The 19868-nt window shown below is 39.2% G+C and overlaps 1 protein-coding gene across 2 annotated transcripts in view; it reads right to left on the reverse strand.

Moving 5' to 3' along the window:
- macrod1 (mono-ADP ribosylhydrolase 1) overlaps nucleotides 1-19868 on the reverse strand; it is a 173817-nt gene that overhangs the window by 50774 nt on the left and 103175 nt on the right. For both annotated transcript variants that reach the window (XM_084718996.1, XM_084718997.1), the window contains exon 5: nucleotides 5815-5931. In XM_084718996.1, the coding sequence (XP_084575122.1) occupies nucleotides 5815-5931 (117 nt within the window). The remainder of the gene's footprint in view (nucleotides 1-5814; nucleotides 5932-19868) is intronic.

The following is a 19868-nucleotide window of genomic DNA, read 5'->3' on the forward strand; positions in this document are numbered from 1 at the left end:
AAGACTAAAGTTAATTGTCATTTTTAACCTAGAGCTGGAATGTCTATGAAAAAAATATAGACATATACACATAATAGAAAATAGTCTTTTCCAGTCTAGTCTAAGGTCTTTACAGTAAAAGTCTTGTTTTGTCAATCGAAAACCCAAAGATATTCAGTTAAATATGGAAATCTCCATATTTGTGAGGCTGAAAATAGCATTCTCTACCATTCTCTACTTTTGTATGAAAAATTACTTGTTTACCCAAGTAATTTAATAGTTTAAGGATGTTTTACCACTTGCCCAACTGGGCAAGTGAGTTGCCAGATTTACTTGGCTTATATGGCATGTTACTTGCCCCGGGTAAGGGAGCAAGCCTGATTGTTGAACCCTGCGCTTTACATACAAACAAGTAATATTCTGCATGTAACTGATTTAAAAACTTTTATAATGGATAATCCATCATATTACAGTGTTGTGTTCCAGTCACAGAAAGTATAATAAATAGTGGGCGGAGCTTCCACATCAAGAAGTGAAGCCAGTGTGGAATTACCTTAAACCTTCATCCTCTCTCATGGCCACCAGGGCGCGACTCCACTGCTTACAAAAAGAGGTCTGATTGTATGTAAACTTATGGCAAAATGATCCTACTTCTCACTTGCACGGCATGATGTTTGATTTTGTAATTTATGGTCCCATTCAGAGTGAAACAGACAATAAAGCAGGGTTTGCTTTAGGGCAGAGTTACCATGCGATTGACAGATCATTCTCAGTGAGTCCATCCAGTGCAACAGACAGGGCTCATGAAAATCAGATAGGCCATGTTGATCAAATATGGATCAAAATTCTTTTTATGCATTGCCTTTTTCTTGCATCAAATGCTTTCAGAAACATAATTAGTTGTTAGAGATCAAAAAAGAGCTAAAAGATTGAGTATTGCACTTAAATTCACCTTGTCTCCAAAAGATAATGTTGTTCTCTGTCTGCTGGATATGAGCAATTAATTGACTAAACATTGCCATGCTAGTCAGCACCCAAAGTACAAGTCAGTTAACCTATTGATTAATATTTTATTAATGCACAAAGCCAGTTAACTGTTGCCTCCTTTAAGAAGTTAATGAGCTGCCAGCCACCAGCGACGGCAGCCCTCAAGTCCTTGCGGTAATGACCAGATGTTGAAATTCTGCAAGGTGGACGGCATTAAGTGGGACAAATATGACATCTTGTAAAACCAGCACGGTGTGAAGGCTGCGTCAGAATAAACTAGCATATAACCACTTGACTGGAGTAATGGGTAACTACATTAAGAAGTAATTCTCGGTGGTTCTGTGCACTGCACACCAGGCTCATGAAACTCAGATCAACCTGTCAAACTAGGCAGTGCAGATCAAACAGGGTTCAATATTCTCTTACTGCATTGCCTATTTCTTGTCTCAAATGTTTTCAGTAACATAAGTTAGTGTACTGTTTAGCTGTAACATGAGAAACGTTGCGACCAGACAGTGTGTCCACTTTCCAACAGAGCAGTTTTAAGTGTAACAACAACATTTAGTTGTAATAGGAGAAACTTTGTGGCCAAACAGGCTGCCAGTATTTCCTAATGAACAGATGGATCAAACTGCCCAACTTGCAGTGCGTCACCCACAACTTCTACACTCCTGTCGGTACTACGTATGCTCTAGTTCTAAAAAAAACCAAGGGCCTCATAATGCCAGACTCGAGACCTCAAAACAGTAGTCCAGAAATCAATAGGTGGCATCAAGGTGGGTTCACTTTTGGTTTCAAAAAGCAAATGGACAGCTTAAAAAAAAAAGGTTTCAAAAATCAATGCAGAAAAATCAGAGTTACTGTCTTACTGTCTTATGTCACACATTCTTCTTCCTTCTCAAAACGTGGTGCCTACAATACTCATAATGCAACACAGCTGCCAAAACTTTGGTCAGAGATGGTGTGCTAGCAGCAGCTAATGTTGCCTCAAGCAGAGTTGAGGAGTGGGCTACAAACTACAAACTTGTAGTCTTTAACCCCAACCAACACTGAAGCATCAGAGTTCGTACAGCTCTCTATGAAGCTACAAAAGGCTCTATGCAACTGTTTCCACACATGCAGAAGAAAATTGCTGAAAAATGTGAAACTCTTGGAGTTTACCTTGGAGAAAGTTTTAGGAGGGATTCTGGTGTCTTGTTGACACGATAAGCCGAGTGGTAACTTCATAAGTATTTGACTTTTTTCCCCCACATTTTGTGTTAAGTGCTGCTGCGGTGTTGCGGCACATCGAAGCAGAGCTGAAACAAATTAGTTGTTTGAACAAGTAGTTCCCAGTCTGGGAGTCTGGACCCTCCAAGGGCTTGTAAAATAAATCTGATGGGTCAAGAGATGATTAACAGGAAAAATACTACAACTGTTTTCCTTTCAAATGTTTTCTTTTTGCTTTTAAATCACTGGGAGATTTTATGTCTTCAGGCAACTTGAAGTACTCACACAAAACAATTTCAGTCTCGGGTTTAAACAGCCGCCATGGGCAGACCCATGTCAAGAGAAAGCTTCAGGTTCAGAGCAAGTCAATTAGACGCTTAGTTGACTGAAATATTAAAATGATTTGCTGGTTCAAGCTTCTCAAATGTGATGCTTTGTTGTTGTTTTTTTTTAATGTTTTATGATATTTCAAGAAAGAAATAACTACTCAATTAACAGAAATAAAACAATGATCTACAGATGAATTATCAGTGAATATAAAAGAAAATAGGAGCCTTAGTTCCAAGAGTCCATGTAACAGCGTTTTCCTCTAATTTTCTTTTGCCAAAGTTTGAGTTTCTAGATGTGGAATAATTTTTGTTATTTTGTCATTGTTCTTTTTTACTCCTTATGCTAACAATCCAGTCTTTCCTAAAAAAAAAACAGTATTGTGTTACGATATTTTTGCTGGCTGTTAAAGATAAGCAAAATGGTCCAAAATGCTGATAACTGCATCAAAAGTTGAAACTAACCTTAAGACTTTTCTAGATACAATTAGTGTCTAGACACAGAGAGTAACTGTTAAATAATACTTTATTTGAAGGGATTCGCATGAGACTGACATGGTCATAAATATAATATGACACCTGACATGAACATGAAGAAGTCTTTATGAATGTTGTCATCAAAGCTGAGGTGAGCAGTTTATTTTTGGCTTCACTTGGCAAAAATTCCACAGTAATATTTTGGCATAATGTACTTTAAGTGGTCTAAGAGAAAACTAGACCTCTGCTCCTACTTTTGGCTCTCTTTTATTCATTCTCTGTCTGTTTTAGCTCCTCCTAAACAGCCCCGTCTGCTCTGATTGGTCAGCTCCAGATTCAGAGGAGCGGGCACTGTCCATTGTGATTCACTTGGTATTCAGTGGGTGGGATGGTCACTTATCTATCGGTTGTGCTGAGCCTTTTTTGGCATCATATGGAGAGGCAAAGCTGACTGATGTTTTGAAACATACATTTTCTGAAAGGGGGAACTGGCAAAAAAAGAAAGAAAATGACAGTTTCTCATATTTTGGGGGTGTTTAGTTCCACCATGGACGCATATTTTTGTTGAAAAAATATGAAAAAAGTATATTTTGCATAATATGACCTTTAGGTTTAACAAATAGGTTTTTATTTGGGTTGCAGAATAAATAAAAGTCTCTGGAAGAAATTCTGCAAATTTAAGATTTTTGTCCGAAGCACGCTTTTTATAAAGTATTTAAAATGTGCCTAAATGCAATTATTTTGTCTCATTTTTGAAGCATGTTAAAATGTCCTATATTGTCTTCCAGGAAATGATGAGGCCTATTGTGAATTGGGTCACAATGGTTGGGCATTTTTAAAATGTGGGTTCCTAGAAAAAAAGTTTGGGAAACATTAGTCTAAAGTTCATGGCACATTTGAATTTAAGACATGTCTAACTCCACTTTTGTTGGTTACAGGGAGCACAATCTTTGCACAAAGTAAGGCGCAACATGGTTGTGTTTGGTCTGTTAATTGATCACAGGCGTGTTTTGAATGTAACATGATTGAAACCAGAGAGTTATATCCCATTCCCTTTAAGGGCCAGGTGTCAAGTTTTCAAAGCAAACGGGGATTCTTGAATGACCCACTGGTAGCAATGCATGGATCACAGTTAAAACCACAGGCACTGCTCTTAATCCACAGGTTATAGAAATTAACAGTCTGATCTAGATTAAAGCAGATGGGTTGCAGGTGGGTGAAATAGGGTGAAACGCCTGCATATTAAAAAAGACGCTCTGTGCATTTATGCATGAACATATCTTCATTATTTATTTAAATCACCGAACATGCCAACAAGACCGGTCAGGATCTAATGTTAATTAATGTCTGTGTTCTTTCACACATCCAAAACTCTCTAAATCAGAAGACGCTTCACCATTCATCCCATTTCACCCACCTTCAGCCGTCTACCGTTAATCAGAATGTTAATTTTTATGACCTGTGGATTAACTGCAGTGCCAGAGAAGCAGAGTGTACACGTGTACGGGCCTTAACATCGCAGGAAAATACTGCACTGTTGACTTCAGACCAGGTTTTTGCTGGTCAGAAGCTAAATCACTTTCTGCTGCCTTAAGATAGCAATATGCCAACAATACGCCTGACCATACCTCATGCTGAGACCAACATGCCTCTAGGTGCACAGAGGAGCGCAAGTACATTTGCCACCTACACGACATGGGTGTGAAAATGACAACTGCGTCTGTAAGAAACTAGTAATTAAAGTTGCTGTGCGCTGTGAGTTGCTTTATGCAGAGTTTAAGATAGGGGCCATTGTTGACATGTTTAATGTCAAGTTGTCTCAAACAAGGTCAACTTTGCAATAAAAATTACATAACTGACTGAACGACACAAACAGTCATAAACATTCATAAAGACTCACCTGCCTAATGATCACTGATGAGTGACTTTTTTTCACTTTATTTTCTCAGTCACTGTATATACTGTTTTCAGTGGTACTACTTTTACTTTTGAGCAATATGATGCCATTGTTCTTGTTATCATCATCAATATTTCCATTGGTGTTGATTATTTGTAGTTTTTTGTTGTTTTGTCTGCTTTTGCCTTGGATTTTCAATTGATTTACATTATGATGATAATGTTTACTTGTGTGGACATCAGGAAGAGTAATTCCTACCTTAGTGGCTAATGGGGATCCAAATAAATAATTGAATAAATGTCAGTCTCATGCACACCCCTTCAAATAAAGTGATTTTGTAGTTTTCAGAGCTGCTGTTCAGTTGTTGTTCTTGTTATTAACGTCTGCGTCGAGTGCTGACGCTCTCCCAGTCACATGTTGTGTTTGAGACATCAGGAATTTTTTTTTTTCTGAACTGAAACACCTAGAAAAGCTTTTGCTGTCATGTTGAATCTTCGGTTTCGTCACATTATACATGCTGCAATGGAGTGCCACTTAATAATTGAGTGCCATTTACTTTGCTATAAATGGAAGGCGGCAAGTGACATTATCATGGTTACCTAGTTGACTTTCTGCTGGTGGTTGCATTTGGTCTGGAAGGAAAAATGATATATATTTCAGCTAAGGTGTGTACATGATTTCTGGAGAAGAATAAAACATTACTGTTCCATATTTAGACAGCTGAATTGCTTTATTTTATGTTGTTTTGGTTCTGCTATTCATGAAGGTGTTTAATATTTATTCATCTCAGGGAAATCAAGCGAGCAGTTTGCTTTTTTTTTCCAGCACCACCCGGGATCACTGTGACACCGTCCCACACCTGGAAACAGTCCAGTAAAACCGCACCGAGCAGCCTCACTGGAGAAGATACACAAACACACACACACACTTTATACTCACACTTCGCTGGGAGGCCGTAGCCACATGTGATCTTGGCCTCTCCGGTCTCACAGCCATGAAGGGAAGCACACTCCTTTTTTAGCATTGGACCTGCAGCGCGGTGGATGGCTCCGTCCACTGGAGAGGAGAGGACAGCAGATTCAGAGAACTGGCCTACTTATGTGAATCCCCTGCAATCTGACTACTTACAGGGAGTCGAAATGTTGTTTGAACTCCAGCAGACACGTTTACAGGTGTCAAAGCTTAAAGCTGAAAGGACCTGGATAATGTATTAGTGGTAAACGGCTGAATTTGGTGTCTTCTGCAGGTTACTAACTTTTCACCCTAAATCCTGCTTTATTTCTTCTTTTAATAAGTCAAAGCAGCTGTCTCTCTGCGCGTCAGTCTTTTTAATGGATTTTAGGGCTACTGCCTTAGTTAATTACTCGATTTAATGTCTTATTAAGGACTCAGCTGACTTTGACTTTTTGGTCAATTAGTCTTTATTAATTACATTTTCATAAATCTACATAATGTTCAGAAATGTGTATCTATCTTTGATCCACACCACATCTAAAGCCCGTGACTGTGTTCATTTCCAGGAGGGCAATGATGCAGGAAAAGCAATTTTACAGCTGCGGCAATTACAGACACACAGTCACAATCTTTGCACCCTTCGCAGTTAGACACTTTCCTCAAAGTTAATATTTATACCCCCTAGATCTCAACAGCTTTATTATTATTATGACTCTCAGCATTATTGAACCACGAGAGCAGCATTTAACTTGAACAAAATCATACTTGTAACAGATTAGGATGAAATTGGAACAACAGATTTAAATGCTATAATGCAACAACATAAAATTAAAGAATGTAAAATTAAAAACAATTCATCATAGCCAATATCTTTAACTACAGATGGGTATCATTCGGATTTTATTGATATCAATATTGATATTCATCAGTGCTGTGCATGAACTCACTAAAAGACTGTTCATAAGCATATTCATGTTTGTGGTGAACTGAGCGGATCAGTTTGCAACGACTGCAAGTGAACACTCCATCATCAATTGATAAAAAAGAAAGATGCAGACTTGCAGTAGAGAAAGAGAGTGTGTGAATATAGATAGAAGTGTTGACACGATATCAAAACATTCTTCATGCAGCAGGAATTTCACCCTATGGAATGAAAACTATGTGAAAAGAATCACTGAAATCTATTCTAGAGAGGTGCTAGCACACAAGATCTTTTTGCATTTAACTTCTTTAGATCAGTGTTTTTTGCAGGCTTGAAAAATAATGGTTATGGCAGAGTTAGTATTTACATATACAAAATATTCTGATTTTAGCCGTCATTATGAAAAAGGCAATATTCCAACTATGCTGCTGGCTAATGAAAATGAATATTCAACTAATATTCCCATTTATTGCAGCACTGCATACTCTGCCGCTAGTGCCATTTTGCTTTTCTCCTTTTTTAAAAATATATTTTAAGATTTCCACTGGTGGTTGACTTGCAAACACACCTTCCCTCCTCCTTGAAAAGGTCAGCATTGCAATATTTGTTCAAATCTAAAAACAAGGCCATACTGTATCCAAGTCTTTCATATTCTTGAAAAGTAGGTGTGTTTCTCCTTCTGATCAGAAATGTGGGACTTTCTTTGGTGCATACATTTCTACCCCAGCCTTGAAAACTGTTGATTAGTTGTTGTTGTTGTTGTTGTTGTTGTTGTTTTTTTTTACAACAGACAGGGCTGACTGTAAAAAGACAAAAGGCTGTGTGTCACAAGTAAGGGATAATGTACAGTGAACAGATCATTATTGCAAAATAAACCCCAACAATTACCCGCTCACTGCACATTATCTGACTTATTGCAGGGCTACTTACTGTATTTATTTCTAAAGAGGGCTTCATAACCTAAATAATATCTGTGCAACTCACATGTCTGAATCAGAAAATGCTACATTCAGAATAATCTCTTATTCAGAATAATCCAAATGTAACATGCTTTATTCATGACCTGCATCAAATTCAAAATATTGTCATATCCTGAATAATAGTGCATGTAAACATAGTCAGTGTAGAAATTGACACTTAGACTGTATAATGCTGAGCAGCGTTGCAGGCAGCAAATCACGAGCTTATTTTTATAGAGAAGCTAAAACCCTGTCTTCTAGAAATTATGTTTACATGCTACAAATTTGCAACCCAAAATACATTTTGAGAAAAACAAAGCCACCAGATTTACATTTTTTATCAACACTATCAGGGAACTTTTTAAAAAAATATTTTCTCAGGCATTTCATGCCTTTATATGAAAGCTATGAGTGTACAGATGACAGGAAGCACGGAGAGAGAGAAAGAGAGAGGGATGAGGAATGACATGCAACAAAGATCTCTGGCTCCAGGGATGTTGCAGTTCATGGTCTTTGCCTTAAACCCCTCGGCCACCAGGGCAACTCGCGGATACTTTTTAAATGAAAGTGTCCTTAAAGGTTCAACATGTTCATAGGGAATCTATCTGTAAAATGTCCACTGACAACATATTTCATTTGTTTTCCCTACAGTAAATGCTTTTTCAATAAAATATCCACACCTAATATGTTTTATCATCTTTGCAAAGCACTTGGACAAGTTTAATGAAAGATCATTCTCTTTGTTAAATAACAGAAAAGTCAACAAAGTCGTGACTTGAAGCACAAGACAGGAAGTGTCTGTTTTATCAAAATGTATTATTTATTTTGTTTAAGCCAAACCACAAGAAAAACTTGAAGGAAGGATGTGAGTGTTCACACAGTGTCCAATTTGTGAGTTTTGTATGTCCACTGTCGGCCCCATCCATCTCACTACAGCTTCTAGAAAACTGTTGCCACTCAACATAATTCTTGCAGAAATTATGTTTCCCTCAAAATGTAGTTAACAAAACAAATCAGTAGTATGAATTCTAAATTTATACTATTTCTAGAGGACGGGGTTGAAAGACTGCATATATCTTAATATTTGTGTGTGTTATATTATTAGCTGTTACCGAGGTGTTATTGTTTTCCCAAGATTGTTCTGCTTAGTCCTCTCCTACTGTGCTTTGATTGGCTGCTACTACTGCTATGCTCTGATTGGCTATGAGTGAGAGTGTAGATATTGGCAGTTGGGATAAATTTAGCAAGGTTGTTGTGGTGGATGAAAGGATCAAACATGTTTGTTTTTTTACACTTAACTGTTTTTTGACTAAATTATTTCAGTTTTCTGTTGCAATTTGGTTAGGTTTAGGCAGGAAAACTACTAGGTAATGTTTATGATAAAATCATAGTTTATGATTGAAGTATGTTGGAAAGGCTTTCCGGCCATCAAAAGACACCTTGTCATAGCTATTAGCCAATCAGAGCACAGTGGGATGGGACTAGGCAGAGCAGTCCTGGGAAAAAATAATAACATCTCTGCTAGTAGGCTATGCCTTCTCTCAGTTTAGAAAAAAAATGTTATATGAAAAAGCAGCTTGGCTAACATGATTGATAGCTAATGAATGGCTTAACTAGTGACTCTGGATGCCATGTTTATCTCTCATCTTATCAGTAACATGTGTTACTCAACATCAACATCTTGGCTAACTTTACTGCTAATATCAGAATTACTGCAAACCTATTATTTAGGTCCCCTCCACGTTACATGTGTATATTTGGCTCATGCCGATTACACATATAACATAAAACTTGACACAGACCTACAACTTATAACATTATAACAAATGTTGTGTAATCAAAGGCCTGGCTATGATACTTAAAAAACAAAAACAGGGAGGATTTTCAAACCAAAGAGGGGGAGGAAGGTCCTCCCCCAGAAAAAAATGTGTTTCATAGACTTTACTGCATTCTGGTGAGTTTAAAGAAACGAAAACAACAAACTGATAAGTACACAATTTCTGGCAAACAGATGGCTGCAGATGGCCTATAACTGACAGTTATTAGAAGGAAAGGACAGTGGGTCCACAGCATTTAGCCTTATGGTCCAATTTAAAATTTGATTACAGTAACACAGAAAATTAATATTTTATGAATGTTTTTCAAAGGGAATGTTAGTTTGGATACTGTTTGAAAAAATGGACTCCTTCTCTTTCAAACTTTCTATATGAAACAGCAAATCTTTCACGGACTTGCTGTCTGTCTCATAGTACCCTTCACTTCTCTCTCCATCTCTGTGTCTAGTGTAAGAGTGATCTTTCTAAGTATTTTCTGTCACGTTGTCATACATGTACTATTTATGAAATGTAACCATTTGAAGGTATAAAGAAATGGATGGAAAGGGACGATGCACAAGCACGGATGTATCAGTGAGAACAGGATAAAGCCATACAGTGGAGCAAGGCGAGCAGCTGTCTTCTGCATCACGGACATTTGGTGTACTTTATTGGTGTCCAGGTGAAAACAGCAGACTTTTAGAGTCACAGGGCCCATACAGTATGTATAGTGCTAGAAATGTGGCATAAACTGGGAGAAATACAGGAGAATTGTGTCAACAGGAGGAAAAACATGAATCTCCTGGGAAATCGGGAGGGTTGGCAAGTATGCTGGCTACATAGCTATAAGAGGCTGGAAGAAATTAATGTTTGACTTCCAATAATTCCAACAGTCAGGTATTAAAATAATTGTGCACATTTGATTTAATGTTTATTTGCATTTGATTCTTTTATATTCCTGTAAAACGGTTGTAGTGAATCATTAAGGGTTGTCGTGTGTACCAAGACTTAAGTTAGTACCTGAAAAGGTTCAAAACAGTGTCCTTTCTTTTAAGAGTGAATGCAATGTCTAATGTAGGAGTCTGGTGTAAACAATTCATAATTAACCCAGAATAAACCACATCTGTCAGGAGTGATTTTGTCACAGCACTGAGAGACTTGTCAGCACCTGGTAAAAATAGTAAAACAACACACCCATCCATATGTCACCGCTCAGTGTGTCGGCCTGTGGCTCTTATCTGCGTCTGACTGTAGACGGAGCAGCTGTTACAGCGGTGTGTTTCACCGAACTGAGCGGCTGCAGGCGGGGGTCTGGTGTTATCTGAACGTTATTGTGTTAAGTTGGCATATCGCACACGGCGCTGAGCTGTAGTGTGCCGTGTCATGCTGTGCCATGTTGAACTGGGCCGCACTGTGAGCTAAGCACAAGTGTAAAGGGTGTGAAAGGCGAGCTCTGAGACGCTGGCTACCTCCTCGGGGTGCACAGAAACAAGTTTAGATACCATGCTCACGCTGAGTGTGAGTGTGTGGAATAGTTCTGGTGCGCATGCATCCTTGTCAATGTACATGTGCCACTGTGCACAAAAGTATTTATGTGTGTGTGAAGAGTCCTTGAGGTGACACACACACACTGCACACGCTAACTTTGAAGCAGCCCAACTCTGAAATAGAGAACAAGTGTGATAAGACTGAGAGATGGAGAAGAGAAGGAGGGAGGGGAATAAGGGAGAGAGCAGCAGATGTAAAAATAGTCTAGAGGGAGATAAGGAAACAGGCACGAAAAACAGAATCAGAAAGAGACAGAAATGGAAATTGAACTGAAATGTAAACCAACAATGCCTTTTGTTTTGTTTTGGGCTCCCTGTTTGACAGTTACATGAATGTGTATGTATGTGTGACTGTGTGTGTGCATGTGTGTGTGAATAATGATGAAAAACGGCCTTTTTCCCCGGTCCTTATGAGTGGACTGCGTAGCCTTGAGCTACAACAATGCTTTCTGACCTCACTACAGCTCTGCTCAGTCCTACACTTACACAACTGCAGTTACAGGCAAGGAACATACACAACAACACACATAACAGCATATTCATGTGAGCACATAAAGTTAAAAACCAGGTTAGAATAACATCAGCCCATAGAAAACCTGTTTTGAAGACAGTTAATGAACAGTGAGGGCAGGTGACCTTCAAGAATGTCTTCACTGATCCCTGGACAGAACCATTAGAAACCTGTTAGTTGGTTGTGCACATGATACCTTCATCCTTTCACTTTGGCAGCTACATTTCTAACCCTCTTAGTATGACTGCATACCTGGAGAAAAATAGAGAAAAAAAAAACCCTGTTCATGCCACGGACATCTCTGACTGAGAGCTTGCTAATTAGAAAGATTTTTACACAGATTTGAGAGTCTATATGCGTTTTTGTGTGACAGCACACCTTCAAGTATTTGGGGTTACAGGAACCAAATTCAAATAACCCAAATTATCTCTGCTTCATCCTTCATGGAGATTCCAACAAGTCCTCCATTTTTTTTTCTCTTTTTAAATTTTTTTGGGGCCATTAATGGCTTCAGCAATAGGACAGCTGAAGATTTGAAAGGAAAGGGGGAGAGAGAGCGGGAGGACGACACGCAACAAAGGGCCACAGGCTGGAATTGAACTCACAGCTGCTGCAGAGGACTAACAGCCCCAGCATATGGGGCACAAGCTCCAACAACTGAGCTACCAGTGCTCAATTATCTGTAGCAAACCTGCTGAAAAAGAGAACTGTGACACTTCCATAGACTTCTGTTGTAATCAGAAGCAACATCTGTCATGTGGCAACTAATAGTTCCAAACACTAAATAAATCCAGCACTTCATTTTCAGTGTTTCCCAAACCACATTCACTGGTAATGGTAATTTTATATTTTAACGCATTAAGTCAATAGTGGTATTTTATGTAGTCATTTTTAGTTCATATTGACCGATGGAAACAAATAATATCCAGCTAAATTCTAATTGCAGTTACAGCAGCTAATAAGCAACACTTCACAGGAGCTATAGTTCTGCAAAAACAGTGATGGGTCTATAAGAATAGGGATGCCGAGGATCACAAAACTCCTGATATGGATCGTATCACGGTTTTGATTCGTGCACAGGATCATTTTTGGATTATGAAAAAAAGAGGTTATGGGTTAAATTAATTTAAAAATGTGCTGCTTTGGCTATGATTTAGATGTCTCTGTCTGCAGTCACCATAGACCAGGGATCTGCAACCAACCATCACCAAGCAACAGACTTCGGTTATGTCGCACATTTTAGTTGATGAAATAATAAACTTCTTTTTTTTTTAATTTGGTGTATATGCTTCACATTTCTACAGTTGAAGAATGTAAGAATAACTTTAGACCAAGAACAATGACGAGCCGATGGAGAGGGGCAAAAGAGCCGCAGGTTGCAGACCACTACCATAGACTTCATATTTTTGATCTTTTAAAAAATTATTATTTATTTATTTAATTGCTGAAGAGACTCGGGCTGTTGTAGTAAATGAGCTAAGCTGTGTGTCGAAGTAAAGGCAGTAGATATCTATTTCTATGATGAGAAGCAGGTCTAGTTTCCCAGTTAGACCACTGAAAGCTCTAAGTCATAGCTGAGAGGATTTCACCCAATGGAGGAGAAAGTGACGATTTTTAAATCAGTCACTCTTCATCATCAATCATTGTGAATGAGAGAAATCCCTATTAGGTTTAGATTAGGTTTTAACTGCATCTCTGCAACAAAATTTAGCGAATTATTACTTTAAAAAGTAACAGCATCAGACTATGATGGTTAAATTAGTCCATAGTTCACATGCATGCTGAACCATGAGGAGTGATCTGTACAGACCACGGATCAACTACGTTCTATTACACTATGAGAAAGTGTTGAATATTTTATATTCCAACCATCATAATGATGTGTGTGTGTGTGTGTGTGTGTGTGTGTGTGTGTGTGTGTGTGTGTGTGTGTGTGTCCTGTCTGAGGTTTGTGTGGCCATGGCTGAGGGAACATACTGGACAGAGCTTGGCGGCTAGGGTGAGGTGTAAATACCTCCTCTTTGACCAGGTTTCAGCCCTGGTGTTGCCTGATAGCACAGTCTGGGACTTTTCAAAAAGCAGCAGCTAGTGAAAGAACGCAGTGGCTATTTTGAACACTTGTGTGCCTTCCTGACCTGCTTTCAGCCATCCTTCTCTCCCTAGAAGGTCAAATGAGTTTCTTTGAAGACGGCCCATTCAGGGAGAAAAATTATCTACCCTCTCCCTGACCAGTACTGACCAACGTTGGCTTGGCTTAAATTGACCATTTGCTGTATACATTTATACTTATATATATATATGTATATATATATATATATATATATATATATATATATATATATATATATATATATATATATATATATACAGTGGTGGCAAATGAAAACTGATGCAGAGATGACAGTGACAGGAACTTAGTGCATAAGAGGAGCAGTTTATTTGGCAAATAAGTACAGTTTATTAGTTATTATATAGTTTAGAAAACTAGAGCTAGAGTAAAGCCGTATAATACAAATACACAAATGTTCAACATATAAAAATAATTTTATTTCTCCTCCAGACTATAATCAGAACTGTGTCCATAGCAACAGTTTGTTATTCATAGCAACGGTTTGTTATTTATGGTAACGGTCTGTTATTCATAGAATGTTGTAAATGACCACTCAGAATCAAGTATTTGACAAAGTAATAAATAACGAAATAACTATCATATAGTTCTTCTGGACTTTCCAAATGTTATGAATGTTAGGACTGAATGGATCAAAGTCAGGTAATAAAAAATTTGGGGGTTAATTCCACTCACCATTTCACAACCAGTCCTTTTTCTAATGCGTGTACATGAGGAAAAAAAAAAAGTTTGCATCATGTGGTGACGGCAGAAGATGCAATACCCTGTGCGGCCACTATGCTATTATCATGTTAGTCAGCAATAACTTTGATGCTTTATAACAGGGTTTCCCAAAGTGAGGTTCACCAGATGCCTCTAGGGGAGCTTCAGATGAAAAATGTAACGGTGTCATTTTAGTACTCTTATTATTACTGCTATGTTACAGGGTCTGCTACACATCTCTCTCTGTCTGTGTCTTCAGTCAGTGAGAGAGCCACCAGTTTCAGAGCCTATGCATGTGTCGTTCTCTTTGTTGTTTACATGGCAGATCGAGAGCATCTGAATGTGCTGCCTTCACCACTGCAATGGCTATAAATAGGCTATGTTTCTTTTATTTAAATATGATGATTGGGAGTGTGTCAGCCTGGTCAGGATGCACAGGGGTTGCATGGCCTAAGAATTTTGGGAACCGCTGCTCTATAATATCATCACCGCACCTCTGGCCATTAGAGAGCTTTGTCACTTGAGCGTAAAACGTATATAATTTTAGGGGCACTTGCTAAAATAAATGTGCCTCTTGGGAGGACAGTACTGGATGCACATGGAGATATTACTACAGTGTCCTTCATGTTGTTTCAAATTTCAGGCGGTGCACAACTTCTAAATGCAGTCATCTCATCTCGTCCTTTTATGCTGCAAATTCTCTTTTCATTTTGCCTGCACACTCTGCTGCATTCGCTTTCACATGAATCAAGTTTTGTGCATTCAGCAGAGGAAGCCTTTGTTTCTCCTCATGTTTAAGTTAGAGTGCTCCTTGTCAAATGGAGACAAGAAGAGAGGAGACAGAATAAACTCTCTCTGACTCTCTTTCTCTCTCTGGACACAGTCTGAACCTGCCGAGCAAGGTTAATAAATATCCATACACCTTTTCATTCCTTCCGTGACTTCCACCTCTCTTATATAGAGAGAGCTGTCCCTCTAACTACATTCACTGAAGACAGCCGTGTTAGCTTTCTTTCAGACTGTGCTAACTCCTGACTCTGTGGGAGCCGGTGTAATAGCCCAGCATGAGCAGCGCACACTACTGAGCAGATTCAGACACTGTTCTGTCACTTCAATGCGGTCAGAAACACGAAGGGGGAATTCATGAGCGGGGGGACTGTAAATGAAAGATGTGTTTGAAGTACAGCTGCAGCAGCAGTACTTCTTCAGCACGGGCACATATACAGGTCTATTAGTCAAGGATGGCCTGTGAGTGAAAGAAGCAATATTAAAGCCGGCTCGAATCAAAGCCCACAGCTTTAAATTTGCCCTAGATGTATGAAATTTGGTAGTGAGACAGAACATCTCCAGACTTTAAAAAAAGCCTTTTATGCCATCACCTAAACCCAGCAGGAAGTCAGCCATTTTGAATTATTTTGAAATTTCAGTGTATTTTTTGCCATTTACAAGGGTCATAACTTAACAAATTCCTCCTGGGAGGTTAATCCAATCACCCTTATACTTTGTCACTGTCTGTAAAAGACTCAAATGCATCCACTGGCATCAGGAAACAGGCCCCATACTCTTATAAATTGTCCCAGCAGGTTAACCAGATCCACCTCACATGTGGTCAGCAAAGTCTTAAGACTTTCTAGTGAAGTTTGCGTGTTTTCATCAAACACTGTGGTCATGAGGACATGTCATTCACCATGAAAACGGAAGTATTTGAGTTGAGTCTCGGCCTGAGGACATCTACATGCCAATTAGGAGTCAAAGTCGTTGTGCCAACTACTGGCAACAGGAAGTAAGTCTTGTATGTCATTATATTTGATAAAATAATGGTGTGGTCTACACTTGATATACTGGAACATACTGTATAATTGGAGGGTGTTCTCGAGCGCCACCTGATGGACACAGGAAATGACATTTAACTCTTTCCTGCAGTGTCCAAAACGCATAAAAACTGGGAGCTGGGTCAACTGACCTCCAGTAATGACACTGCAGTTGTGACAATGTGCACAAAGATGCAAGGGTCCGTTCACTGCTGCTTGCCATTGGAACATCTACTCTACAGACCAATATCAACTGTAGTCAAGTTCAGCTGGTCGGCCAGCAAAAGGCAAAATAGTCACACATACATGATGAATGTTTGTCATCTGAGAACTGCGTGTCTGTTGTGGTTATGACTTGTTGTTTTTGGCCACACTAGCTGCATGACTCTATTGGTGGTCAGTCTGTTGGTTTGATATGGTCTGTAATATCTCAACAACTATTGAGTGGATTGTCATGGACTCTTGTACACTCGATGAACTGTAATGACCTTTAGTGATCAACTGATGTTTGCTGTAACGACACCAACAAGTTGACAAGTTTGGTTTTGAGTAAGACGTATCAAGAAGATTTGGATGGATTGGCAAAGGACTTCCTTATTCACTCATTAACTACTCTGTATATAACAGACACCCAACAGTGGTAAATTCAGATTTCAGACACCTTGAATTATGATCATTTTGTATCATTACTGACAGATGTGGGGAAGAAAACACTGTTCTTTTCTTTAAAATGCAATGCATGGTGTAGATACAACTATTATATTATTATATTTTGTTCCACTGTGTGAATCTTCAGTACATCGTTTAATTAAACACTCCACACAAATAAAATGGTGATTTCAGTGACAACTTTAATCTTGTTTTCCATCAGTATGGATGTGCTTGTGACTTGTGTTTAAAAAAAAAAAAAAGTTATATATCTTTCTTTTTTTTTCTGTCTTCACTGCAAATCAATTTCCCTTTGAAGATAATAGAGTCAACTCATATTGGCTCAATATACAGGACTGTGTATCAGTATTGATGTATCCCTCATTTAGACAGGGGAAGCCCTAACCAAATTAGCATCACTGCAGTGTCAAAGGATACTTGTTGTTCATACTCCACTGACTCCGGCGAATGCAAATGGAGTACCTGAACTACTCAACAATCAGCCATAATTGGCTACACCTAATGCCACCAATACACATTCAACAAATTATAATGAATTAGTCATGAATTTAATTTATATTACTCAACACTAAAAAAAAATCTTTTAGGAAGTGTCAAACTCATTTCCATATATAAAAAAACAGAATTAATTATTTAGCCTTCATTACCATAAAAAATATCACATCACTATTTCCTCTGACTGAAGCCCAGACTTCCAGGTATTGAAAGATGGGGCTGAGATATAAAAAACACAACAATGGAGACATGGAGAGCTAGCTGGGGCATTGAAAAGCGCTGCTGGATGAAGAGAAATGGGTTTGGAAGGGGATCAAGTGTAAAAAAAAAAAGGGTGTGTAGGTGAAGCGAGCTAAAAACAAAAGAAGAGGAGATGAATGTTAATCCGGGGGTTCAGAGAAGAGAATGGATAAAAAGGGTGCAGTGGATGGACGGATGGATGCAGGAAGGGGGGAGGCAGAATGAGTGTTTTGGCTTCTTTAGACCAGCAAGTGGCCAGCTAAGCAGGCGGCTGACCAGTTTAGGTATTATCATGTCTCCCTCACAGGCTCTGTATTGACTGACTCTGGGGGAGGGAAGGAGAAGTAGGGGGGACTGGGAAGTGATAATTGGCGATATGCTTACCTGGCGAGGAGCCTGCAACCCCCAGCAGGGCACACAAATAAACACAGGCTCGCACACACACACACACACATACACACACCTGCCTGCAATGTTATATGCCAGGACAAGCTTTACCTCCTGCAAACCTCCTCCATCCACCCTCATAAACACACCCACGCACACAAGCAAACACACACACATGCAGGTAGATTGACATTAGACTAAAACCAATCCCGAGGTCTCTCCTATGGAATACTAATATGGCTGCCCTTGCCAGCTGACCCCTTATAGGCCAAACAGGCTGTCCGTCAAACTAATGGGGCGGAACGCTGGCATATTGCTTTCCCACAATCCCTCAGCAGAGCCAGGACACTCATTTACTTCAGTCAGCTTGTTGCCAAGGCAACATTTAGGATGGGTGGTGGTGGATGCACACGCACACATGCACACTGCTTCACACACAGTTGTATATATGCACTACAAACTTAAACATGCACACATGCACACACACACACACACACACACACACACACACACACACACACACACACACACACACACACACAGCAACCTGTTAAATGTTACTATGAACTTATCTACACACACACATAAACACAAGTGTTGCTAACAGCGGTGGAGAAACAGGTGAATTTATGTATGCAGCTGAGACACTGACAGCACCGTCTGTATGTGGAAGGTACACTAAGTGCTCTCTGCCTGTCGTCTCATCTCGGCGCCCCAAAACCAATCTTCTGCTCTCTGCCTTTATTCACAATTCATGCTCTCTTGTTCACTTGTTCTGAAAGGCAGACAGACAAGCCTGTCCTCTGCCCGCATTTTTCTCCTCATCCAGACAAGGAGACAGCAGAGAAGGGGCTGCAGACACATGGGGACCGGGGGTATCAAACTCCATCCCCATGCTGGAGGATTGATTATAAATGTCAGCATATAAACATTCAGGTTTTAGCTCTGCAACAAATCCAGGGCGATCTCTTCTTTCTCAACCAAATTAAAAAATGTAAGTGGATGAAATTTTAATTGGGATCATGCTCATCTATTGTGTGCTCTGTCTGGATGTCTTAAAACATCTAAACCAATCAGAGACAGGCTGGTTCACATCCTGTGCACTCTGTCCCCACAGACCCCGAACAGACTCTCTGATACCAGCTGGCTGTGTTTGTAACTCTGTGTCTGTATTTGATCAGTGAGTTGTTATTATACAAGTACAGCACATCAGAGCAGGTGAAGGGTTTGCTGCAAGTGCGACTTCAGATGTGTTGCTGTGACAGTGCTCAAAGGATGGCTTTGGATTTTTTTTTCATGTTTTTATTAATACAATGCCTGTGTGCCATATGTGTATTAAAAGAGATACTAATTGCTGTGATCATTCATCTTTTCGGGGTTGTCAAAGGCACTGATACATTTTTAACAAATAAAACAACACAATATCCATTGAGTATTGAAAGTATTGATGCTATACAAAAAAGACAAACAATGTGTTTGTTCAAGGCCTCACTGTGTACATGTTATCTAAAGAGGCACTGAGCATTGCTTTTTTATACTAGAATTGTACTGAAGTTTGTCATTCTGGTACTGTGACAACTCTTCTCTTTTCCAAGCCTGAATAATCAACAATGAAATGTGAAATGTGAAATGTGATGAACTGCCACAGCACCCAAAACCTCAAGCCTTAAGTTCTATTTATAGCTGTTAGGATTGGGTATTGGTTTTTGATATCTTTAACATGTCGTCCAAAAGACTGAGGTAGTATCTAAACTTCTCCAACCGAACAATAACTGCATTTAATCCTTTTTGTACTTTTTCAGGCAGCCAATCACCATGAGTGTTCTGCACCATGCAACATGCGGCCCGCTGCCA

The sequence above is a fragment of the Lutjanus erythropterus genome, chromosome 5, assembly GCF_056507025.1.
Source record: "Lutjanus erythropterus isolate fLutEry1 chromosome 5, fLutEry1.hap2, whole genome shotgun sequence".
Classification (NCBI taxonomy): domain Eukaryota; kingdom Metazoa; phylum Chordata; class Actinopteri; order Lutjaniformes; family Lutjanidae; genus Lutjanus; species Lutjanus erythropterus.